This window comes from Rasamsonia byssochlamydoides, assembly GCF_041956645.1.
Source record: "Rasamsonia byssochlamydoides strain NRRL 3658 unplaced genomic scaffold VTN77scaffold_137, whole genome shotgun sequence".
NCBI classification, from domain to species: Eukaryota; Fungi; Ascomycota; class Eurotiomycetes; order Eurotiales; family Trichocomaceae; genus Rasamsonia; species Rasamsonia byssochlamydoides.
Window position 1 is genome coordinate 382 of NW_027192519.1, and position 23,969 is coordinate 24,350.

At 50.9% G+C, this 23,969-nt stretch overlaps 10 protein-coding genes across 10 annotated transcripts; 6 read left to right on the plus strand and 4 right to left on the minus strand.

Annotated features, from left to right (window-relative positions):
* Positions 1-1,097: 1,097 nt before the first annotated feature.
* VTN77DRAFT_1649 (uncharacterized protein) lies at positions 1,098-2,634 on the plus strand (the record flags this gene model as incomplete). The annotated part of the gene is made up of 5 exons (XM_069417403.1): positions 1,098-1,417; positions 1,464-1,537; positions 1,594-1,869; positions 1,933-2,291; positions 2,353-2,634. The coding sequence occupies 5 exons, from the start codon at positions 1,098-1,100 to the stop codon at positions 2,632-2,634; spliced, it is 1,311 nt and encodes a 436-aa protein (XP_069272824.1).
* Positions 2,635-4,207: 1,573 nt separating this feature from the next.
* Positions 4,208-4,846, plus strand: VTN77DRAFT_1650 (uncharacterized protein; the record flags this gene model as incomplete). Its single annotated transcript, XM_069417405.1, has 5 exons — positions 4,208-4,264; positions 4,317-4,357; positions 4,410-4,463; positions 4,594-4,630; positions 4,688-4,846. 5 exons carry the CDS (start codon positions 4,208-4,210, stop codon positions 4,844-4,846), a joined length of 348 nt encoding a protein of 115 aa, XP_069272825.1.
* Positions 4,847-6,556: 1,710 nt separating this feature from the next.
* Positions 6,557-7,490, minus strand: VTN77DRAFT_1651 (uncharacterized protein; the record flags this gene model as incomplete). Its single annotated transcript, XM_069417406.1, has 2 exons — positions 6,557-7,371; positions 7,439-7,490. 2 exons carry the CDS (start codon positions 7,488-7,490, stop codon positions 6,557-6,559), a joined length of 867 nt encoding a protein of 288 aa, XP_069272826.1.
* A 1,151-nt stretch (positions 7,491-8,641) lies between these two features.
* Positions 8,642-9,169, plus strand: VTN77DRAFT_1652 (uncharacterized protein; the record flags this gene model as incomplete). The annotated part of the gene is made up of 1 exon (XM_069417407.1): positions 8,642-9,169. One exon carries the CDS (start codon positions 8,642-8,644, stop codon positions 9,167-9,169), a length of 528 nt encoding a protein of 175 aa, XP_069272827.1.
* A 543-nt stretch (positions 9,170-9,712) lies between these two features.
* Positions 9,713-12,345, minus strand: VTN77DRAFT_1653 (uncharacterized protein; the record flags this gene model as incomplete). Its single annotated transcript, XM_069417408.1, has 7 exons — positions 9,713-10,424; positions 10,477-10,613; positions 10,675-10,781; positions 10,837-10,960; positions 11,012-11,423; positions 11,469-11,562; positions 11,619-12,345. 7 exons carry the CDS (start codon positions 12,343-12,345, stop codon positions 9,713-9,715), a joined length of 2,313 nt encoding a protein of 770 aa, XP_069272828.1.
* A 364-nt stretch (positions 12,346-12,709) lies between these two features.
* VTN77DRAFT_1654 (uncharacterized protein) lies at positions 12,710-13,741 on the plus strand (the record flags this gene model as incomplete). The annotated part of the gene is made up of 3 exons (XM_069417409.1): positions 12,710-12,859; positions 12,922-13,297; positions 13,362-13,741. 3 exons carry the CDS (start codon positions 12,710-12,712, stop codon positions 13,739-13,741), a joined length of 906 nt encoding a protein of 301 aa, XP_069272829.1.
* Positions 13,742-14,672: 931 nt separating this feature from the next.
* Positions 14,673-16,095, minus strand: VTN77DRAFT_1655 (uncharacterized protein; the record flags this gene model as incomplete). Its single annotated transcript, XM_069417410.1, has 2 exons — positions 14,673-14,834; positions 14,902-16,095. The coding sequence occupies 2 exons, from the start codon at positions 16,093-16,095 to the stop codon at positions 14,673-14,675; spliced, it is 1,356 nt and encodes a 451-aa protein (XP_069272830.1).
* Positions 16,096-16,808: 713 nt separating this feature from the next.
* On the minus strand, positions 16,809-18,903 carry VTN77DRAFT_1656 (uncharacterized protein; the record flags this gene model as incomplete). Its single annotated transcript, XM_069417411.1, has 4 exons — positions 16,809-16,952; positions 17,040-18,337; positions 18,393-18,542; positions 18,606-18,903. The coding sequence occupies 4 exons, from the start codon at positions 18,901-18,903 to the stop codon at positions 16,809-16,811; spliced, it is 1,890 nt and encodes a 629-aa protein (XP_069272831.1).
* A 675-nt stretch (positions 18,904-19,578) lies between these two features.
* VTN77DRAFT_1657 (uncharacterized protein) lies at positions 19,579-20,447 on the plus strand (the record flags this gene model as incomplete). The annotated part of the gene is made up of 3 exons (XM_069417412.1): positions 19,579-19,643; positions 19,704-20,063; positions 20,144-20,447. 3 exons carry the CDS (start codon positions 19,579-19,581, stop codon positions 20,445-20,447), a joined length of 729 nt encoding a protein of 242 aa, XP_069272832.1.
* Positions 20,448-21,746: 1,299 nt separating this feature from the next.
* VTN77DRAFT_1658 (uncharacterized protein) lies at positions 21,747-23,618 on the plus strand (the record flags this gene model as incomplete). The annotated part of the gene is made up of 2 exons (XM_069417413.1): positions 21,747-23,306; positions 23,364-23,618. 2 exons carry the CDS (start codon positions 21,747-21,749, stop codon positions 23,616-23,618), a joined length of 1,815 nt encoding a protein of 604 aa, XP_069272833.1.
* Positions 23,619-23,969: the final 351 nt, after the last annotated feature.

Consider the following 23,969-nt stretch of genomic DNA (forward strand, 5'->3'; position numbering starts at 1 on the left):
GATGCTCCTTCACCTGCTCGTTCATCTGAGCGGTCGGACCCGGTATGATGGTGATCCTGACTGAATGTCGATATTAGGCGCATCTTTCTCGTCTCCAGCGGAAATTCGTCTTGCAACAAGGAAACCTGCAACCGTCCAAGCAAAACATCTTTTTGAATCACGAACTCCCGTTTGAAGTCAGCAAAATATCCACCATCGCCAGGTCATCTCTAGAACAATCTATGGACCCCGGCAACTCTGCTGTGTTGGGGAGCGACTCAAATAAATTTGAGGTATCAACGTCTAGATCCAAATATGTCTCTTCCAATCAACGGCAGCTTTGCGATCACGACCTCGTTGACTTGTACGCCAAGAGACTTTCATCTCGGTTCGCTATCAGTGCGCGTGCCTTGGTGAGGGTCGCCACTCGTAGCGGGCAGTAAGTCTCTTGCCATCAAAGCTGTGAAAACGACTTCAGAAATTTTGATGGCCTGAATGCAGACTAAGTGGTTTATTAATGCGTATTCATGAATATGAATGTGAGTTTACAAAGTCGCTTCAGCTGTCCCCGCTCTCTCTCTTTCCTTTTTTTTTTAACAAAAATTATCTATCATTATTTTTATTTTTCCTCGAATACTTCGGATAATTGCCGACTCCGTGATGTCAGCAGCTGTTAATTACCGACATATCTGACTGAATTGGGCAAAATGCATCACGGACGGGGATCATCGGAGTTCCCTCCGCTTTGATTCCCCCGCTTTGATTCCCCCGCAACAATCTCCCCGCGCCCGGTGAGCCATGCCGTTTTGAGTCTAGCGATCTGCAGGTCCCCACTTAAGACCAGGCGAAGCTTTTTATATAGTCCAGGTTCATCACCAATGAAACAACAACAACCGAATATCCTCCTGCCACATCTGTTGTTCAGCAGACGGTGGAAGTGCCGATGTCTATCTGCAGGTCAGGAAAATTATCCGTGAATGAGAAATTACGTGTGACTGGCAGTGGTGAGGAACCGAAAGGGGAAGAACAATGTCGACATTATTTATACCGAAGCCAGCACAGTCGTGGGCGCTGGACGAGCCCATACGAAGGGATAAGTTGCGTCGACTCGCGACAAGATGAGGCTGTTACGCATCCTCCCCCTTGTCGCCTCCGCAGCGGCCTACGTCGTCAACAATGGGACCGAATGCTACGTCTTCCCCGAGAGCCTCACCCATGGAGGACAGCCGGCGGACGATTCGCCGTCCATCCTGAAGGCCTTTGAGCTGTGTGGCATCAATGGCTCCGTTATCCTGCCCAACGAGAAATTCTACATCAACCAGGTCATGAACACGACGAACCTCCTCAATTGCGACGTCTCCATTTATGGTGAACTGATTTGGAGCACGAACATTCCGTACTGGCTATCGCACAGCTATCCCGTCACCTTTCAGAACCTGTATGTCATGGTAACTCTTTTCTTGTCCGCTTGCTAACGTCAATAGGTCTGCTGCATGGTTATTCGGTGGCACCAACGTGACGCTGAGAGGATACGGTCAAGGAAGATTCTTCGGGAATGGTAAATCTGGTTTTTTTTTTTCATTCTCATCGTCATTCTCACTGGCAACTGCACAGGTCAAGCCTGGTATGACGAGAACCGGAACAACAGCAACCAGCCCGGCCGGCCCATGGCGTTTGTCATCTACAACTCGACCAACGTCCTGGTCGACGGGCTCAGCTGGTTCCAGTCGCAATTCTGGCATTCCTTCGTGTCCTTCTCGCAGAACGTCACCATGTCGAATATCTATATGAACTCGACGAGCAGCAACGGAAACAGCACCGTCAATACCGACGGGTCGGACACGTGGAATTCCCGAGACGTGAAGTTCTATAACTGGACTGTGCAGAATGGTAAGCAAGCTGCAAACTGCGCGATATTTTTTTCCCCCTATCACCAGCTAACTTCCTGCACAGGCGACGATTGCATCGCCATCAAAGGAAACAGCACCAACATCCACGGCAAGAACATTACCTGCTACAACTCCAACGGCATGCCCATCGGCTCGGTGGGCCAGATGCCTGGTCAGCCCGACTACGTTCAAGACATCCTCTTCGAGGACGTCACCCTGATCGACTCGAACAACGGCGGCTGGATCAAGGCCTGGCAGGGCGTGCCCACGACGACAGACGCCAACGGTGACAACGGCGGTGGCGGCGGCGGCTGGGCCAAGAATGTGACCTGGCGGAACTACAGACTGCACAATGTCGCCCTGCCGATCTACATCACCGAGTGCATCTACGGGGGGGATCCGTCGGTTTGCGACACGTCGAAGGTAAACCAACCACCCACGTCACAGCTCAAAATGAACTTCCTGCTGATGCTGTTTGTTTTAGTTCCAAATCTCCGACATCACCTGGGAGAACTTCACCGGCACGTCCAAGTACGACATCATCGCCTCCCTACACTGCGGCAGCCTGGTGCCGTGTCCGGGCCTCAAGTTCATCGACGTCAACATCGAGACGATGAATACCAGTCTGGGCCTGCCGAGCAAGCCGCTGGTGTATCAATGCGCGAATATCGTGAACCAGAACGCGACAGGCGAGAATGCCACAGGTATCCCGTGTAACCAGTGGGCACCGAATAATTTCCCGGAGACGCCGACGCAGAATTACTAGAACAGTTGCTTTCAAGCAGTAGTTACAGTCATGAGGAACGATGATATGGATGATGCAGGATACGATGCTTATGATGCTAGCTCTAATGATAGTAATACATACACATACTACTAGATTACTATCACTGTCTCCAGACATGGGTGATTTATACAAATGAGGAAAATTTCCATTGCCGTAAGTAGGCAGAAACAGTACTGCATTCCATTCAGCTCTTGGGTGCAGCACACCTCCTTCTCCGATAAGTTTATTAGCCTGTAAAGGTTCTTATACACTCTTTTCGATTGTTTTCTACTCCAAGGTACCCAATATTGATTGATTGATTGATTTATTTACTACTGGGTATTGGACAAACTTCAATCAATCAACCCATAGCATGCATAGACCTATAACCCTAGGTATCTAGGAAGGTACCTAACTCCCTAAGGGGGATAGAAATATGATATCCACCCAATAGAAATTAAGATTGTATATATATTGCTTATTTACTACCTTAGTAACCTATGATATTATATTATAATAATCTGGATAGTATATATATCACTATTTCTTTTGCCACCTAATGACTGTGCAGTCGGTGACCGACATTGAGGATATAAGGAGAAGGATGGGAGGAAGGGTATGTGTAGGTAGATTCATCGAGATAGAGTACCTAGGTCAGTATGGAATGAGATTGACCTTAGGGAGAGTGTGTATGTCTGTGTGTTCCATTGAGCCTTTCTTCTTCTTCTTCTTCTTCTTCTACTACTACTACTACTTTTTGGGAAACCGAGAATCTTTCCAAATTAGGAAAGATTTACCTGAGCCCTCACTCAGGTCCCTCCCTCCCGTAGTGGGCTCTACATTAGGCGCACGTTTGCCTAAGTTCTGTCGAATGATTGAGTTACTGTATATATGTACATACCTACTACCTAACTTGTTAGATCAACTGAATGCATTTGATGCTGTTTCCCTCTTGGATCCTTGTCAACACCTTTCCCCACGTGGAGTGAATGGCGCAGCTTCACCAGGTCCAACAATCCCTTGTTTTTGCTTACAGCAGGTTGTACACGATCCGTCCTCTGTTACTTGGCAGAAAACCCTTTCTATGACGGTCGTATGGTACAATCTGAGGAGGGTAAACCTGCGCGCATTATGCCGCAATTTCAAAAAGATTCGTCCAGCCAAGAGGATACATATCCTTTCGGGTTAAGATACTCACCAAGCGAAATTAGGACTACACCAAAACCCGCATGATTCATAAGCACTACCGTCTTCCCGTGCGAAGTGATCTACACAGTGACCAGTCATCGACTGGCTGACAGGTCATTGATTGGTAGGTATCCATGTAGGATGCATCCTGCACACTGCCTAAATGGGTAACGGTGGTGGCCAACCCTGCAGCCGGAGCTGAACAGAACAGCAGTTGCTAGTTGCTTTATAGGCATCCCTCCGACGGTTTCGTGTCAGCAGGAAGAGAGTACTAAGCTAAGAATTGTTGTCATGGCACCTTTTTTAGTTGAGTGGAAAATTCTCTGACATTTCGTCCATCTACTCCATACTGCTTGCTTCCCCATGCGACATCAACATTGAAGCCATGGCTCAAAGTCCACAGGCTCAAAGTCTACCAGTTGAGAACGCCCTGGAAGTAGATGTAAGTACTGAGACACTGGGATAAGGATATCCTACTGATACATTTTGATCAGGAGGGCGCCTTTGCTGATACTGATCTGGCGTATAATGAATCGTGAGTAACACTCAGCTATACTTTGCAGCTTTGTCTGATGATCTGCTACTAGCATTGGCACAGCGAGCTATATGTCATCCCTGAGCTCAAGCGTCAAAAACTACAAGTACGCCTCTCAGTCCAATAGCTTACTAGTCAGATGCTCATGATTTGTTAACAGATATGAGGCAAGTCTGAGGCAAGTCTCTAATATATGTGTACATGCGATCAGATGACACTGACAGTTCCTTCTTTAGAATGGGCGTCGTTACCACGCCTATCACGAAGGAGCATGTATTCTGGTATACCCAGCCAAATCCTCTATCAGGACTGCAACTAAGCCAGTATTAGCCAGACGATGAAGAGGAGCAAGACCGAATGGACCTGTGGCATCACATCTACCTCCTTCTTCTGGGAGGAGAACTTCACCTCGCGCGAATCAAGAATCCTCGGCATGTACTAGACCTTGGCACCGGCACAGGGATCTGGGCGATTCAGTTTGCTGAGTAGGAGCATTCTTTCCAGTCATTTCTCATCACCCCTTATACTATAGCTTTGTCGCTAAGCTGAAGCTACAGTGAACATCCCTCTGCACAAGTAATCGGCACCGATTTGAGCCCTATACAACCGAAATGGTAACTATGTACCTCTACAAGCAGCACCAATTACACAAACACTCTCTAATATGGATGCATATTAGGGTCCCACCAAATTGCGTCTTCGAAATTGACGACTTCGAGACAGAATTGTTGTACCAGACCAATAAGTTCGACTACATCCATGGTCGTTAGTTAGAGGGGTGCATCGCCAATGAAGACTGGCTTTTCTAGCAAGCGTTTGACCATCTGAATTCTGGAGGATATTTTGAATTGGATGCTGCTTATTCTCGGTTTTCTTCTGATGATGATGCTACAGGTAGATTGGCCCCTTTAGAGCAGAAGAATGCAATAATAAAATTACCTTGCCATGGCGCAGTTCCCGACTCCTTTTGGAATATTTCAGGTCATTTATAACTAAAAAAAAAAGGAGTTAGGATAGACATATTTTTTAAAGAAAAAAAAAAGAAAAAGAAAAAAGTGAAATTGAATATAGATGAAAAAACATCGGTAATTTTTAATGAGGCTATCTTGCAGATTCGGCCAAAAGGAAGTGCCATGACACCAACTTCTTGGTGAATCTGTCTGATCTAGATGTAGCCTGCTAATAGGCTAGCTTCCAGCTAGCTCTTTATTATTTTTATGCTTAGTCTTCAAAGTTCAAGTAACCAATAGTGATTTAAATTTTAAACTGTATGTACATACCTAATTTGAGAAGCTGGATTTAACATTTCTCATTGTCTGTCCCTGCATTGTCATCACTCTATGCAAGATGTCGGTACTGGGATGTGCAGGAAGTTGTCATTAGACATTAATCAACTTAATAAGAGAGAGGATTTAAAGGGTCAAGTATATATTTATTAATAACAAATAATAAAAAGTACCTAATTCTTCTTATTCTCAATGCTGCTTTCTCAATTAATCTTATCTTACCTTTCTTTCTTGGTCATATACTATACTGCTGTCTTCTTTCTATCTATATACTTCCCATTTTTGGCTGCCGTAACGAGCTTTGCACCCCAGACAGAGGTCGAGGGGTCAAATGGCTGCAGATGTATTGAATACAGTCATCCTGCAGAGCAGCAGAATGCAGCAATGAAAGTAGGTTGCCATGGCGCGAGTTTGGACTCCTTTCGAACTACTTTATTGTTAGTGACATTTTTTTTAAAAAAAAAAAATAAAAAATGCAGTTGGAAAAGTTGGGATACATGTGAATGGGAATATAAAATAAGAGATCTGCAATTTTCGACGAGGCTGGCTTTTCAGTAAATACAATTGCCATCTTTTTGATTCTCTTGTAATTACTCGATCCCTAGATTAAGAGACCGATAGTGATTAAATCATGCCTAATTCCTAATTCAAGAAGCTTGATTAACGTTTTCAACAATCGAATTGATTTTTGTCTGTCCTGCACTATTCCTCTGATACACACTCAAGTAGTCTCCTTCAGCTTCATCCAGCTTGGACTAACTACGTCGAAAACGAACACAAAGAAAATTGATTCAATCCCATCCCCGCAATTGTAATATCTTAGCCATGTCTTTGACTCAGCAAGCATTCTTCATTCTGGATGTTCATTCCTCATTCCACCACCATTCAGATATTCCTCGACTCTCTCGCCCTCCTAGCCAGCCAATTCATAGATCTCCCGTTTATCCAACGAACCAGAACCAGAGCCGGAACCCGGTAATTCCGGTCGAAGCCACGCCGTACCACCGTCTAGCTCACGTTTCTCTCTATCCTCAATCTCGACAACAGTATGCTTTTTCCCCGGTGAAGAAGGTTCTTCCGGAGTGGAGTTTCTGGGTGGTGTGGCTGACAACTCGGCGCCCCGGCTGCGTTGCTTCTTGCGTTTCTGGCGGTAGATCAGCGAGACGACGAGAACGGCAGCCAGGGCTGCGCCCCCGGTGACACCCACTCCTATGCCGGCTTTGCTTGCGGATGTCAGGCCAGAAGTAGTAGGACCGCTTGAGTGGGTTGTTGGGGGAGGGAGAGTCGTTGTCGTGGGAGCGCTGGTGACTGCTGAGGTAGCGGTTGTAACTACAGAGGTAGCAGTGGGTGCTACAGAGGCAGCGCTTCTGACCGCAGAGGTAGAAGTAGAAGGGAAACTCTCCGGCACAAAGGACGTCATACTAAAAGTCGAATTGACAATCGAAAAGTCCCCCGAGAGCGCCCCGTTCCTGTTCCCAGGCTGCATCGGAACGAAGCTGATTTGATAGCCGTCGCCGTTAGGAATGGTGCCTTGGAACGGCGGGAGAGTATACGACCTGGCAGCGACCTCGACGTTGATGGCCATCTCGCGGAGGAACTGGGTCGAGTTTTGCACAAAGTAGATGGCTACTCTTGTAGGGTCTTTGGCGGCATCATACGTCCAGGTGATGGCTAAGGCTTGCTGGGCGTCGATGATCGCGCCTGCTCCGGGGGATGTGATGGATATGCCTAGCCAAAGAGGACGCGTTAGTTGAGGAGATGTAGCTTAGTAGAAACAAGCTGAATATCTTCGCACCTTGTGCCAGACTGGCCAGGATGAAGATGACAAACACGAGTATGGAGGACATGGCAGCTACGAGTAGCTAGAAGAGGTTGATAACAAGTAGATGAGGACTGGGTGCTGAGAGTTTTGAGATTGATGATGGAAGAACGTATAGATTGGTCTCTCAGTCTCTTGGATCAGACAAATGTGGACGCCAAATTCCGCGAGAAGCGAGGGTGAAAGGGGAACGAAGTGATCACAAGCTGGAAGATCCGACGGTGGGAAACGAAGTTCCTGCCACAGGAATCGACTCCGTGTGGTAGCCACTGATAAGTTAGAACAAAGTGGAAAGGGAAATCTGAAGGAGGGTGACCTTTCGACGGGGGATTCACCAGTAGACGTCTGCCGTATTGGGAAGTCAAGTCATCTGATCTAAGCCAGAAGCCACCTAGCTGGAGTACTTCACACTGAAACTCCATTCTTGGCAGACAGCAATCGAATACTCGACTTGTAGAGTCCCTCCTTTATCCAGTTTTATTCAGTTATGGGTAGGTAGTGAGGTCCCTCAGACATGATGTATAAGCTTAGGGCTTAGGGCCCAGGGCTAGGGCTGTATCGCTGATCAGCTGATGCCATATGCCCATCGGGACAAGCAGTGCAATAGTATGGGAAAACAGATGGGGAATTCCGACTGATTCTGAATAATTCATAGTAGTCTCATGCAATCCTGATAAAAGACTCTGTAAACCTCTCTGCTGCTGCATGTCTCTGGAGAGATAGGAAGGACTATCATCTACCCTAGCTTGATTCCATCTATCTCCATCTCAATTCCTTCATAGGTGTCCACCGTGAAGTAGCAGATATTCTAGAACCATTCACCGCACCTGCCACTCAGATTTCATTCACCGCCCAGGTGAAGGTGGGCTGTATTGTCTTGCAGAAACAACGCTAGCACATAAATATCCTCATCTCCCTCCTACTTTCATCGCATCTCACTGCCTCTCACCTTGTGGTTGGTCGTCTTTCAGGTTTCAAGCTGAACTGCAACTATCAAAACCTCATCTTCTTCCGAGATATCTTCCTGAGATATCTCTTCTCGGCGTTCAAAAGCAAACACAAATACTGAAGCTTGCTCTGTGCGTGCGTATCTTGTCAAGCAAAGTGAGTACCTAGATAGCCCTTCATAAATGATTGAAACGACGAATGGACGGCACAACTGACAAATTTCTTATATAGATGGACGTCCTGGACGACCACTGGGTCACCACCAACTTCGACGCCACCCTCCTCGACCGTGTCTGCTTCAGCATGCACGCGTGCGCGTACCGCACCGACGAAAACTCCGCCGGCGACAGCGAAGCCCACTGGGCGCTGCTCTTCCAGTACGAGGTCGAAGCCTGCGTGCGCATGGAGATGACGCGCGGGTACGGCGCCAGCGGCCGCGGCGGCAAGATCCATCTCTCCGTCGTCAGGCCCTTCGAGTCTGTCTGGGGCAAGCATGTCGTGCAGACCTTCCACACGCGCAATTTTCCTTCTGTCCAGGGCTTTATCGATGTAATCGTCAGCGAGGGCCGGGAGAAGTACACCTTCACCGAGGAAGGGGAGGGATCGCGCTTCTGGGCTGCGAGCGTCATCTCGGACTTTACTAAGGCGAAGCTCATTCCGAAGGCTTGCTGCGAGGAGTTTGTCAAGGCGCTTAATTTCGATTGGCGTGGGCCGAATATGTATGATTCCAGACCTGTTCTGGAGGGGACTTGGGGCTAGTGTCAGAAGCCTCTCACTCAGACGAGAGACCAGGGTTCTATGGAGACGGGGTAAGGGTACTTCGATAATCCTCTCTGGAGCTCGAGGTTTTGATGACGTTATGAACAAAAACATAGTCATAGTCTAGGCACTTGAACTGCAAAATACGTAGCATGCCAGACTGAAATATCAACAGACATTAAGTCTTAGAAAGTGGATTCCATCAAGTAGAGCGACCTGATTCATAGATCATTAATAATACGCCTCTCTAGAACTGCTTCAGGTAGTGAACCTTGCCGTGAACTTCATCGTGAACTTCATCGTGAGAATGAAGATAGATTTCAGACTGCACAAGACCTGCCCAGCTTCGTCTGCACATAATTACTATCTTAGAAGCTGCACTTGTGATGAAGGTCTCTGGATCAATTCCTTTGTACTTCTGTCGCAAAAGCCAGAGCATGCTCACATTACCACTTGCCTGCTGTTTACGTCGATGAACCCAGTTCCGTTCACAATAGTAGTACAGTACAACGAAATGGTTTTCTTCTTATTTATGGTTATGCTCTAATCCTCCCTCTCCGCAGCAGCCTGCCTCCTCAAATCCAAATACTTCGCCGCATAATCATTCGCGAGTACCGGATCCCCCGACAGATGCATGACCGTCGCTTTCTTCGCCATCATCTCGCACTGCCCCGATAAATCCTCAATCTCCTCGTACTCGTCGTACGCGCAATCGATGTATTCCAGCGCGCGCGTCACGTACTCCTTCCTCTTGACGGGATCAGCGGCTACGCCGGCCAGACCCATGTTCGCGTCCACGAGCACCGAATACGACCGAGCGGTGAGGGAGCGGTCCTCGAATTCGAGCACCTGCGGCATGATGCTTTCCGTCATTTCGGCGGCTGCTTCGAACTCGCGCAGACTTAGCAGGACGTTCGCCAACACGCCGATGGTTTCCCATAGCGCGGGGAGGGCCCGCGACCGGTGCGCGATGCTGGCTGCCCTCATTGCGAGGGAGAACCCGCGCTGCGGCTGGCCGGTCTTGTCCATGATTCGAGCCTTGTAACATAACAGTTTGATCTGCGTGAAAACGTCAAAGTTCTCCTGCTGCATGGACTGCGCGATCTGCTCGACGATTTTCAGCGAGCGGTGGTAGTCGCCTTTGCGGAGGCGGAACTCGATCTCGAGGAACGAAAGATGCAGGGAAAGGTCGATTTCGGGGAGTTGCATGTCTTGGAGTTGAGAGAGCAGATGTTCTGCTGCGATGGTGTCATCTCTGAAACGGTGTAAGTCGCGAAACTAAGACTGAGATATACAGAGTCACTTACCTATAGATCTGTCTTTGCAGTTTGAGAATTCCGGAATAATACGACCAGTGCTGGTTAGCTTTGAGCGAGCGAAGCATCTCGGGTGAGATCTCATTGATGCGTGCGATGGCCTGTTTGTAACAGCCACTTTGGGCCAACTACACTGGTCAGCGAGCAGAACCAGACAAGCTGAAACAGACAACCACGCGATCTACTTACCAACTGACAACTCCGAAACGTAGTCTTCAGGTAATCTTCAAACGGCGCTTTGCCCGCGTAGCACTCACGGAAAATATCGCAGTGCAAGAGGGCAATATGAGAGAGACCTGAGGCAGTTAGCTAGACGAACTCCATATCTGTATTAGTTGATACAGGACTTACCAATTCGAGCAAAGAGAGAGGCCTGAAACAGCAGTTGCGGACCCATCGACGTCAACAGATTCTTGGTAACGTTCAGATGGGACGCTTTGACGACGTTCTCGAAGACAGAGGCGAGGCTTTCTCCCTAAACTGTCGTTCAGTATGGTATGGATTCGACGAATATGGGAGTGCATACATTCTGCAATTCGAGCTTTGCTTCACTCAACTGCGTCGTGCTGAGCAGACTCCACATTTCGGTCTCCTTCGCTTTCGCTTTCAGAAACGCCAGGCCTTCCTTTTCGCTGCCGAGCATGCCTGTGTTCTGGACGTCCCTCATTTCCTCGGGAAACGCTTTGCCAAAGTGGTATAGCCAGCTCATGCAGAAGTTGAGACAGTTCATGTCGTGCGACTCGCGCGCGATGGCGATCGCCTCCTGCATGGCGGAGACCGCCTCGCTGTAGCAGCCAAAGTCGGCCTGGAGGATGGCCAGGTTGAGGAGGGCGTATTGATAGAAGCTGCGGTCACGATTGTGCATCGTGTAGTCGAAGTAGCGATGGAGGTTGTCGAATGCAGACGGGTAGTCTCCAGCCCGCCAGGAATCAAGGAATCTAGGAAATCAGTCTAGCTCTGCTGAAGAAATGAAACTGACCTACCGTAAATAATGTGACAAGCTTGGAACAGTCACGCCGGTTGAAATGATATGTTCGAGCTGGGCTTTCATCTCGTCCGACACTCTGCCACCCAGTCCTAGCAGACGTTCACGTCAATACAAGCGACTACTTCACCAGGGGGAGTCTTCTTACTTTGCAACTCTCCAACCTGAAACTCGAGCAATCGCTCGACATCTTTCGTGCTAATACCCGCCTCCTCTTCCGAGTCCTGTTCAATATTCCCGTACACGACCTGCGCCAGATGGCTGCTAGAATCCACGCCCAATTCGAGCAAGTTGATGTCGACGGCCGTCTGCTCACTCGAGGGATTCCTCCTCGCCCAAGCGCGGAACGTAGGCAGACGATACTTGATGAAGCCTCGCCAGAGCCTCACCGAGTCGTGGAACTGCAACCTCGTGAATTCCAGCTGCGCCCTGCGCACAAACGCCCCTAGCGGCGAGCATCGCGTCAGAAGCATCCGGTCCGTCACCGGCGCAATGCCATTGTCTCGGTCTTGAATCTGCTCCTCGCGCGTCTTCTCGACGATGGAAGAGATATTGGCGAAGAAGACTTCGAGAGCGTCGCAGCAGTCCAGCGACCAGATCTTCTTCAAGAAGAGGTCCCAAATGGAACGGCCGGGGATGGACGACGTGTGAGGAGAGAGAGTCTCCTCGAACTCCTCAATTGAGACGGCATGATTCCGGTCCCGTTTGAAGGAGAGGGAGGACCGGGAGGACTGCTCAGAGGAGCCCAGCGGGAGGATATGGGACACCAGAAATGAAAGAATAGTCACAGCAGAGTTGTTGGGGATGACGCCTTCTGTGTACAACGAGACCAGGCATAGCAATGCCACCTTTGAGGGGGTGAGGTAGCGGCTCATCCTGATTGAGTGGGCATGCTAGAAGTCCGTTCAATGATTAATCAAAGCCAGGCTAGCTCATGACAACACCATCGAATTTATCTAAATCTGAGTAAAGAGGAAGAAATCAAATCAGAAATATTTCACTTTCTTCACAAGCTTGATACCATTGCATTGACGTATAACTGGGGATAATCAGATATCAAACACGACGCGCATGCCGGAAGACGCGAATGTAGAATTTCTGCCTGAGGCGACAAGGCAACAAATCAAGCCCCGCCAATCCCCGCCAGAAAAAGTGTTGCGTAAGAGTCATAGTCATCGGCGTCACTCAATTGATTCCACAAAACCATTGCATTGCAATTGCAATTGTCATCAACTCACCATGGCGGAAGCACTAACAAAAACAGATCTGCAAGGCGCATTGCCCCTCATCGCGCGAGGCAAGGTCCGCGACCTGTACGAAGTCGATGACAAGACGCTTCTGTTCGTCGCGACCGATCGCATCTCCGCGTATGATGTGATCATGGAGAATGTGCAGTTCCATTATCACCCTGCAGAGGAAAAAAAGAAGTTGATTGCTGACTTGACGACTAGGGCATCCCCAACAAAGGCGTCCTCCTCACCCTCTGCACAAAAGCCTGGTTCAAGATCCTCACAGACGCCATCCCCTCGCTGCGCACGCACTTCCTAACCCTGGACCTCCCGCCGCAGATCCCTGCGTCTTTACTCCCCACGCTGCAGAACCGGAGCATGCAGGTGCGCAAGCTGAAGGTGTTCCCCATCGAGGCCATCGTGCGAGGGTACATCACGGGTTCCGCGTGGAAGGAGTATCAGAAATCTGGCACGGTGCATGGCATCCCTGTTCCGGCGGGGTTGAAGGAGAGTCAGGCGTTTCCTGATGGGCCGATGTATACGCCTAGCACGAAGGCGGAGCAGGGGGAGCATGATGAGAATATCCATCCTAGTCAAGGTCTGCCTACACTCGTGTATACGATGCTGTGTCTGTTGTGTTCATTCTAACGAATGCAATACAGCCGCCGCTATAATCGGCGAACCCTACGCCTCAAAGATCGCCTCTCTCGCCATCCTCCTCTACAAGACCGCGCACGCCTACGCCTACGAACGAGGGCTGATTATCGCCGACACGAAATTCGAGTTCGGCCTCGACCCGGAAACAGACGAGATCGTCCTCGTCGACGAGGTCCTCACGCCGGACTCATCCCGCTTCTGGCCTAGGGATACCTACGAGGTGGGCAAAAGCCAGGAGAGTTTCGATAAGCAGTTCCTACGGGATTGGTTGGTCAGGGAAGGATTGAAGGGGAAAGAAGGGGTGCGGATGAGCGAGGAGGTGGTGCAGAAAACGGCGGAGAAGTATCGGGAGGCGTGGGAGAGGATTACCGGGGGGAATGAATGATAATATCTTTGAAGAAAGGTCCGCTGGTCGGGCAGGGGGGAAAAAAATAGCAAGCAGCAACTGTGTGAAAATTGCTCTTGAGTTTTTATGTCATGTACAGTACAGTACAGTACTTCTTTTGTGGTTTTGTTTTAGGTTGACTGACACATGAACATCCATTTCTATAAACGATTGCTTGAGTGGATTGATTTGATTAATTGACTGCCTTCAGGGATTCTATTCATTCGCAAGATGTCTTTATCTTGTATGCAGCTGTGATGTGAATCTCATCTGATCTTCTCTTATGAAATGCCACAATAAACACCAACAAGCAAGCAAGCAGTAAGCAGCAAGCAGCAAGCAGCGTTTACATTGCACCTCCTGAAAATTGAACAGAAGGGGGAAAAAAACGAAAGACTTGCGAAATATCAATCAATCTCGATTGTACAGTCTAGTACAGTTAGTCAATCAGTCAGTTAGTCGATATGCATACATGCTATCTGTCTAAAAAAAAAAACAGTAAGACAAAGTTTCACCCGCCAGTCCATGCATGAAGAAATCTTTCCTTTCATCAGGCCCCAGCAGCAGCAGTAGTAACAACACCCCCTAACTCTAATCTAGCCTAATCTAATTGAATCAAACCAGGCCTTGTCACAAGCTTCTGGACTGGACTGGACTGGTTGGAACAGGAACATAACAGTAAAGATATCTAGATAGGTCTTTTTTTTTGACTTTTTGCTTTTTCTTTTTTGTATCACATATCACGATTGACGATTCACTTCACAAACATGCAGAGAGAGGAAGAAGACGAGGGAAGACCAGAGGAGAGTAGTATAGTGTAGTGTAAGGTGAGTTAGTTAGTCGTGAAGGTGTGTCTGGCAGTGCTTGCATGTCTTCATATCCAGCAGGCTGCAAGTAGATCATGTTCATCTCTCTCTATGCATCATGGTGCTTACTTCCTCCGCTTCATCGTCTTCTCGCACATCTCAATCAGGCCATCCTTGGCTTCGCTCTCGGGGAAATCTTTGATCGCTTCGACTGCTTTGTTCGCAAAGTCTTGTGCGAGACGCCGGGTTTGTTCAAGGCCATCGCTTTTGGCAACGAGTTCACGGGCCTATAGTCATTTCAATCAGGTCAGCCTGCCTCACTCAGTTGCAATATTTAAACTGATGCTAACTCACCCTCTCAACATCCCCCTCATGAGAGAACTTCCTCCCAACCAGAACTCCCAATTCAGCATTGCGCTTCCATGCAAACAACAACGGAGCGGTCGCGAGACCCAGCTCCAGATCGGCACCCGCAGGCTTTCCCAACTCATCCGCGCTGATTGTGTAATCGAGCATGTCGTCGACCAGCTGGAACGCAAGACCCAAGTTCCGACCGTACGAGTAGGCGGCTTCGACGATTTCCGGCGCGCTGTTGCCCAGCAGCGCAGCGGCCCGGCACGATTTACTGATCAGACTGGCTGACTTGAGGTAGGTCTTCTGCAGATAATACGAGATCGTGTCCTCCGTGAAGACCGGGTGCGACTCGTCTGATGCGGTGTTCTTTAACTGCATAAACTCCCCCTCAACCAGGTTAGCGATCACCGTCGCCAACAGCTCCGTCACTTCGGGATTTCTCAGACGCGCCAGGGCGACAGAGGCCCGTCCAAGGAGGAAATCGCCCGCCAACACGGCCATCTTGTTTCCGAACTGCAGGTTCGCCGAGGTACATGACCGGCGCGTGACCGCATTGTCAATAACGTCGTCGTGAAGGAGGGACGCCGTATGTATGAGCTCCGTTATCTCCGCTAGTCGTCGCTGGGCGGGCAAAATCCCGCTGTCGTCTGGAACCTCGGAGTCCACGGATGGCGCAGTCAGAGGGCTAATGTCTGGATTCGCATCCGCAAGCACCAGTGGAGAGCTAATAGGGTCGCTGATGTATGACGATGAACATTGTGGCGGCGGGTTCGGGTTTCTGGGAGCGAGCGCCGTGGCCTGCGACATGAGCAGGACCAGCAGCGGCCGCACATGCTTGCCCTCGCTCCAGGTGTAGTATTTCGCAACCTTGTCCAACATCGGATGCCCCGATCCCAGCAGCTTTCGTATATTCTTCGTCAAGAACTTCAGTTCCTTCCCGACGATCCGCAATGGATCCACCGAGATGCCCGCAGGAGCTTTGGGAAGGCCTTTGGAGAGCAGCGTTTGCGCCGCGGAGACGGCCGCCCCGATGGGAGACACATTTTTTCGACGGCTGGGATGGTATTTGCGCGAATTGACGGGGGTCAGCCTGCACAGGAACTCATCCTGCAGGCATTGCGAGCATATCGAGGTTGACGGCACAGCTCGAGTGGAGAGCAGCAGCCCGGACGCGCGGACAGATCGAGCTCTCATGCTCAGCAATTGCGAGCAAAATCAGACAGAAACATACAAGACGGTAAGCTTGACGAATAGGACCAGAAGAAGAGCGGATATCAAGAGTGGTCGCAGACGTACAGCATCTACAGCTAGCTGCTTTTTGCTTTGCCGTGTGGCTCTGAATTTGCTGGGCCCCAACTTAAGATCCGACGGAGGTCCAGCCATCGCCGAGACGCCCCAGTCACAGTGCCGCTCGACTTCGGCCCGGAATCATCAACCACAGGCTGCCACTGGCTTACACAGCAACCGCTTCCCGAATCGACCCGGAGATCTGCTATCTAAGACATCAATCCACCAGACATTGAATCATAATTCCCACGATTATCTAACACACATCCACCGCGACACCCGAATGACCTCCGAAACATCTGCGATGATATCAATCCCCATTCAGAATGGACAAATAAATTGCACGTGTGGTCTAACACAACAGGAAAAAAGGCGACTGGTCGACGGACTGTACATACACCCAAACTGCCCATCAACCCAGAGTAGGACTTAAACTATAACCTAAGGTACGGAGTAGCATAGCAAACACACGAGCCCATGATGAGATGACGGCCGAGATTAGCCAGTTCTGCGCATTATCCCCCCTGCGCAGAAGGGGTGATCACAAAACTGCAATAAAAACACATGAGTTTGAAAGACAGCACCACCAGCAGATGGTACTGAAGAAGCCATTACTATCCTCAAATGCCATCAAATTCACCGCCCGCATCATCCTCATCCATCTCTCCTTCCTGGATCTCCTTGGCCAGCTCCCGCTCCCGCTCCCGCGCTTCCTGCGCATTCTTCAACTCCAGACGGTGCTGGTTCATGGGGAAACGCATAGCCTAGACATAGTCAGATTCAGGATTGAACTTTCTCTCACCGCAATACCGCAGAGTTCCGTATTCATGCTGTAGTAATGCTGTACATACCTTGACGCTCTCGTCGTGAAGGGCCAGACAAGCTTGAATCCGGGCGTGGAAGGCCTCACTGGGCTCGCTGGTCAAGTAGATATCACCGACCTCTTTGCTCTGCATATAACCTTTCTCATGGTCAATCGTCGCATCGATGACGCCATCTCGAATCGCCTTGGCCACGATGTATTCGGCTGATTCCTCGCTGTCCAGCCCGAGCCGGATGCAAATATCACGCAACGAGATGCGTGAGTATGCAAGGGACATCACGCGAATGCCGGTCTTGATGACGTTCTGTCGCAGCCGCAGGATCAGAGTGTAGGTCCCGTCTTTCCGGAACGTGGCACTGTGGGTGTTGACGATATTCAGGAATCCATCGAGATCGCCGACGCTCACCGCACGCACCAGGAGGAAGTACGGGTGCAGAGCCCGCTCCAGGGACGGCTGGCGGAAGATGGAACGGTCGGGAATGTCGCCCATCAGGAGGTTGACAATTACCAGGAGCTTCGTAGAAGCCTGATAGAAACCTCCGGCACTGTGACTGGACGGCGACTTCCGCGTAGCCCCGGTGAGGTGTTCATGCGCTTCGCTATACCGCAGTTGAATGGCACGGATGCGGCCGAGGTAGTACAGATATCGGGCAATCTGATTGTTGGAAGCAGAGGCCGGGAAGGTGTTGTGTGCGATCAGCAGGTCAGCCTGAGTGATGTGCGATGTCGACAGATAGTTACGCAACAGCAGGGTGATGACGGTTGCCTGGATGTCCACATCCTTGCGAAGGACGGCAGTGCGGAGAGCAGCGAGCAAAGGCTTGCGGATGGAGATGACCGCAGCGACAGGGGACGGGGGCAGCGGAGCCAATTGCTCAAAGAAAAGAGAGTAGTAGAAGTACACACGAGCAGCCAGCGAATCTAGCGTTCTCCGGTTCAGAGTCCGCAATCGCTCTACCAGTTTACTGGAGAAGTCGGCGCCTCGCTGGATCTCCTTGTGATCGTAGAAATAGATCTGGACCAGAATGGACAGGTACGTGTCGACCTCAGGTAAGATCTCCCGCACGACCGGCTTGGACTTATCCGAGTCCACCTCCATCTTCGACGCGAGTGAGGCGTCGTCATAGGCACCCGCCTTACCGATCGCCTCCAACAAAAAAGAAGCAATCTGATGCGAACTGGGGTATGTGTCGACAATGACTTCCGCCAGAACATCCGGGGTAATATGTTTCCGCATCGACGATATCGACCGCAAGACGCGGAGGGTAAATCTGGGGTCAAAGTGGGTCACGGCGCGCTCCAGGAGATTGAAGTTGTTCTTGATATCTAATGTCCAATGTCAATACAATCTTCGATAGAGCAGTCCCTGCGCAGAGCTCACCTTGCACTGCTTTCGCGCGGGGATCGACTTCGGGCTCTGTCTCCTGGGTTTCCTTCTCTTCTGTTCCCTCCATGGAAACGTCTCCCTCCTGATCCTTTTTATTCTCCTGAGCAGGGGGTCCGGATAATCGGGAACCCTTGGATGGGGGCACTACAACAGTCATCTCGTCACCCTCACGGTCCTTGTTGGTTGGGACGGACGATGTAGGCCCACCTGCCGTATTCTCTTCCATCTCCACGTCCTCGACCCCGTTGACACCGTTTTCCACCGGATCCGAGCCGTTTGCGTGCGGCTGGTCGCCGCTGCTGTTGTTGGAGTTGGCGGCGCTCTTGCCAGAGGCGCCTTTCTTGGCCGGGGCGGCTTTGGCCTTGTTCGCAGCTGATCGGGTCGTCGGGGCCGTCTTGTCCTTGTTGGACGTGGAATTCGAATTGGAGCGGGCCTTATCGCCGTTTGCGGAGGATGAGGGGTCGGGCTTGCTGTTCGACCTCAGGGAACGCCTTTCAACAGGCATCTTTGCAGCTGGGAGAGCTAAGCTCGGGACGACGGACCGACAGCACCGTTTGAGGAAGGGGGACGACAGTCAGGCCTCCAGAAGTAAGCCAGGTGCCGCGGGAAGGGGATGTGATGGAGGGAAAGGGGCGGGCGATGGAGAGAAGAAGGAAGCAGAAGGGTGGTCTTGATGAACGGGTGATGTCAAGGTGGTGGTGGTGTGAAAGAAGCAGCGGCAGACCAGACCAGAGCCCAGCAGGCTGACCCAGAGAGGCGTCAGCGTCGCGACAGGCGAACGGGAGCGAAGAGAGGCGGCTGACTCAGCAAGGATTGCCGCCTGCGTCGAGACGAGAGACTCAGTCACACGAGCGCCCTGTGACCACCTGGTCGCGTGATGTCGTCGAGTGCAGATGGTGTGATGGGATCTGAAGATGCTAGAATGCAGTTGTCCCTCTGGTAAGGATGTGCCGATGGAGGGATGAGGCAGAGTGTGCTGGCACTGGGCATGCTGTGTTGTCATCAATCTGATGCGATCTCTAGCGGATGTGGCATGCCTGAGGCCGGCAAAGGACTCCAGGCTTGGCATTCGTTTGCTTGTGCTTTGTCGTGACAACGACGAATTCATCGCGTTGCTACCCTGTAATTATGTACTGGATTTCTCACCAACAGAAAAGCGAACTAGACGCGCACTCTCACTATGTCTCTCCTTGAGAGTCATCTAGAGCAGATAACCCTCTCTGCCAATGCCATCCTAGACCTGGCGTAAGACCGCTCTATCAATGCCATCTATACTCTCCGCGTACTGATTGTACAACCCCGCAGGTTCCCCCCGCCAAAGATCTTCACCAATGCCTTGTTGAATAACCACGACATCACAGCCCTGATCAGGGACACCGAGGCACATGAACGCGCCCTCTTTTCCGTCGACCCGTCCGCCAAGTCCTTTCCGTCCTCCCAGAGACGAGCAACGCGACGAGGTACCATCTACCCCACCGAAGGATCGGGGGAGTCCATGGCCAGTCGGATCTACGCTGCTCGAAACAACCGGAATCAATCTGCTGTGGCCCGGGTCCTGGGGACCGACATGATGGAAGAGATCAAGAGGTCTAGCGGCAGAGCACCTCGGGGAGAGATCAACGTAGATGTCCTCCTGAAAGGTGCGGAGATATTATGCAACGTCTAGTCAGTAGCTCCGCTGTTCTTTCTCCCCATCCACATCCACATACACATGCATTGCTGACCGATTCCTCCGGTGAATCCAGTCCCATTGCCGGTGCTGCCGAGAAAATCTCCTCGCTGCGCTATCGCTACCAGCAGTTGACCGAGTCCATTGCTGAACTCGAAGCTCGGGTGGCCAAAAATGCCGCAGAACTCGAACGAATGAGCCAGGCTTATGATCACGATGAGGACGACTTTGAGGACGCACCGCAACAAGAAGCGGTGACTGTCACGGATGAGGACATCGAGCGAGAACTTGAAGAGATTCGCGAACTGGAGCGGAAGAAGCGCGCTCTCGAAGAGCGGGTGACTGGGATGGAACGAGATTTGGGCAGTCTGATGCGATGAGTGCGTTGTCGGCCTGGTATGCAACCAGAGAATAACAGATTGGGGAGACTGCTCCTGAGGCCAATGGCACTTGTCTGGTTGGTAGCTCGATGCAGCGAGCGGCCTGCCATGTTCCTGGATGGCCGGACACAAAGCTTGGGAAACCTGCATTCCTTTGCTTGCTCAGCCTTCGACCAGGGTCCAATTAAAGGAATGGTCAAGCTGTCGACCATTCATGCAATGCTGCGATAAGCTCACCCTCAGATCAGAAACCAAACGTTGAAACGCTATACCCTGGAGAGGCCTTGTACCTGCTGGGTTGTCGACCCAGACAAGAACCAAATCGAATCGTCACTGGACCTGGTGGTGTTGAATCGCATGTTGCAGGCTATGAAAGCTTAAAGAGACGTCTCCTCACATTGAATACATTGGACATCTCGATTGGAATCAGACGCGGCAGCAACGATACGCAGCGCAACCTGCAAAAAGGACCGTGAGGGAAAGGTACTACGGGTTTCACGGATTCGCAATACTAGTCTCTGCCTGCGAGGTGAGAACGGGGATGCAGGAAGATGTCATGATTGAAGTAGTTATCGGAGATCTCAAATAGCTACAATGCCAAGAAATCAGATCAGATATTTCCCCTGCCTTGGTATAAAGCAATTATATCCCATTGACGCCGGGGTACACGTTGAGTGGCAAATTGAGCTCTGGCTGAGGTCCACGTCCTATTGTTGAGATGAATAGCCAAAATGCTTTCTTAATTATGTTATTTAGCTGTGTTAAGTACTGAGGCTTAAGTAAACAATATGCAGTGAATGACGGTACTTGGAACCTTATTCAGGCTTAGTGGCCAAGTCACGCGCCACTGTTTATCGCAGACTGCTGCCTACTCATGAGACTACATCGCTCATTTGAGTCTATATACTTGAGAATATAGCCTCATTTTACAAATCGTAGATGAAGTAGCGGTAGATGGGTGTAGTTGAAACAAAGCTCACTGTCTCTAAGCATGCCGGCATGCCAAGCCTCCGCTATGCAGGAGGGGAAAAGCTTCGATCGCGACGGGATCGTCAATGCTTCACGTCCTGCCACCTCTGGCCTCATCGCCTCACGCGTCATTGCAGTTCTATCCAGACTCCAGACTTGCAGGCTGGTTTTGCATCTCTCAATCAGTGTTCCGGTGGTGATAGACAGATAGTTTAATCCTATATACCTGATTTCATCCTTGCTCAGGGGTCCTCGAGGCCGACTGAGTTGAAACTTCCGTTTCTACCGCATCACGAAAGAAAGGATTCATCAATCAAAGCTGTCTGCAGGATGGATGGCTCAGGTGCTCCGGCTCCTTCCAACCAGCAGCAGCAGCAGGTTCCTCCTCAGCAGCAACCGTCGTTGATCCGCACCGACCAGGTCCAGAAACTGCCTCATCTCACGGACCAGCAGAAATCGCAACACACGCAGCTCGTGCGTGGTCTCTGGGAGATCCTCAGCACTCGGGACTCGTCGAGTCCCGAATATCAAAATGCCCACTTGCGGCTGACGCAGGTATCGCAGAACCTGATGAAGGGGATGCGCATGTTCCAGCAGAGGATGCAGCAGCAGCAGCAGGCTCAGGCAGCCGCGGCTGCGGCACAACAAGGGCAACAGCCTCGGGCGCAGGCTACCAATCCGCAGTCGTTTAATCAGCTTCTGCCCCAAATCCAGAACAAAGTCAATAATCTCCACTTCTTCCTCCCGCCGAATATCAGCAAGGAGCAGGCCCAGTCGTGGCTTCCGGAAGCGAGGTTGCGCTATGGGATCGCGCTGCAGAAGCAAGAGATTGGCCGCATGCGTTTGGCGGAGCTGAAGCAACAATGGAACCAGCGTCAGAGTGCCGGCAACATGACGCAGGAGGAGATGCAAGAATTTAAGAATAGGCAGATGGCGGCAGAAAAGTTGTACCGAGAAGGCAGCGACTTTCTCAACAAATTCAAGGAGCAGCAGGAGAGCTTCAAGGCAGCACAGCAGAATCAGCAACTCAACAGGGCGGCTGCAGCTGCAGCTCAGGGTCAGGTCCAAGCTCAACAGTCTGCACAAGCAGGCGGTGATCAGTCTACCACAGGCGACAATCGTCCTCCGACTACAACAGCTTCAATGCATCCTGGGCAAGTGCAGCCTCCTGCTGCGCACACAATCAACTCTGCTGTGAATGCTGCCCGTCACCAAGCAGGGCAAGCAGCCATGTCGCCGGCGACGTCGCAGCCAGGGCAGACTCCCACCACGCAAGCCCAAGTTCCCACTCCCACCGCCCAACAAGCTGCTGCTGCTGCTGCAGGCACTCAAAACGCGTTCAACCAGGCGCCTGGTCAGCCACAGCCACAACAAAATCAACCCGCACCACAACAGCCAGACGGTGGTGTATCTGCGCCGGGGGGTGCCGCTGTCCCTGCCTCTGCCCCTGCCCAACCTCCCAATCCGCAAGGCCCTCCCCGTCCACTCTCCCACCAAGCTGCGATGGCCCAGGCCGCCCAAAATTACTCAAACAACGCGAACCAGCAGAATGCGGCGCAGTCAGCTGCGAACCCGCATGCACATCCCCCAGGTTATATGCAGAACCGTTCAACTGAGAATACCACTCGCAACATCAACATGGCCATTCCCAAGAATCTCAACGTCCCTCCCCCGGAGCCTGTGGCGATGGGTCCGTCGCGTCCTACACTGTCTGGTGGTCCAGGCCACGGCGCCATGGGTGTGATGGGGCAACCAGCCATCCAGAAACATCCAGGTTATGTGCTCGAGGGTGAAGGCCAGCGGGTGTTGAGCAAGAAGATGCTCGATATCCTGGTGCGCCAGGTTACTGGAGGCGGAGAAGGCGAAGGACTCACTCCGGATGCTGAAGAGGTAAGCATGCCACTACTTGGCAACTGGCAACTGCAACATTCACACTAATAATTCCAGTTTATCCTTCAAATGGCCGACGACTTTGTCGACGACGTGATCACTGCTGCCTGTCGCCTGGCGAAGCTCCGTCCCTCGTCGACGCTCGAGATCCGCGACATCCAGCTCGTGCTGGAGCGCAACTACAACATGCGGATTTCAGGCTTTTCAACCGACGACCTCCGCACGGTCAAGAAACCGCAGCCAGCGCAGGGCTGGATGCAGAAGATGTCCGCTGTACAGGCAGCCAAGGTGACTCAGGGGAAGGCGGAGTAAACAGTCGAGACGTCTTCATCAGTTTCATGTCGGTGATCTGTTTTTCTACCTAAAATAATCCTGCATATCTGGCGTCGGAAGGATTGATTCTGATTCTGATTCTGATATGATGGAGTTGGTGGTCGGATGGATTAATTAAATTAATGGGTATTCGGTTTGGTCTGGAGTTAGTCTGGTAGGGAGGCTTTTTAATCACTTACTTACTTACTCACTCTCTTCCTTGCTCAATCAGTTAATCAATCTTCATCGAACGAAGTAATGGGAACTGGTATGGTACCATTCATTCATTCATTCATTCATTCATTCATTCATTCATTCATTCATTCATTCATTCATTCATTCATTCATTCA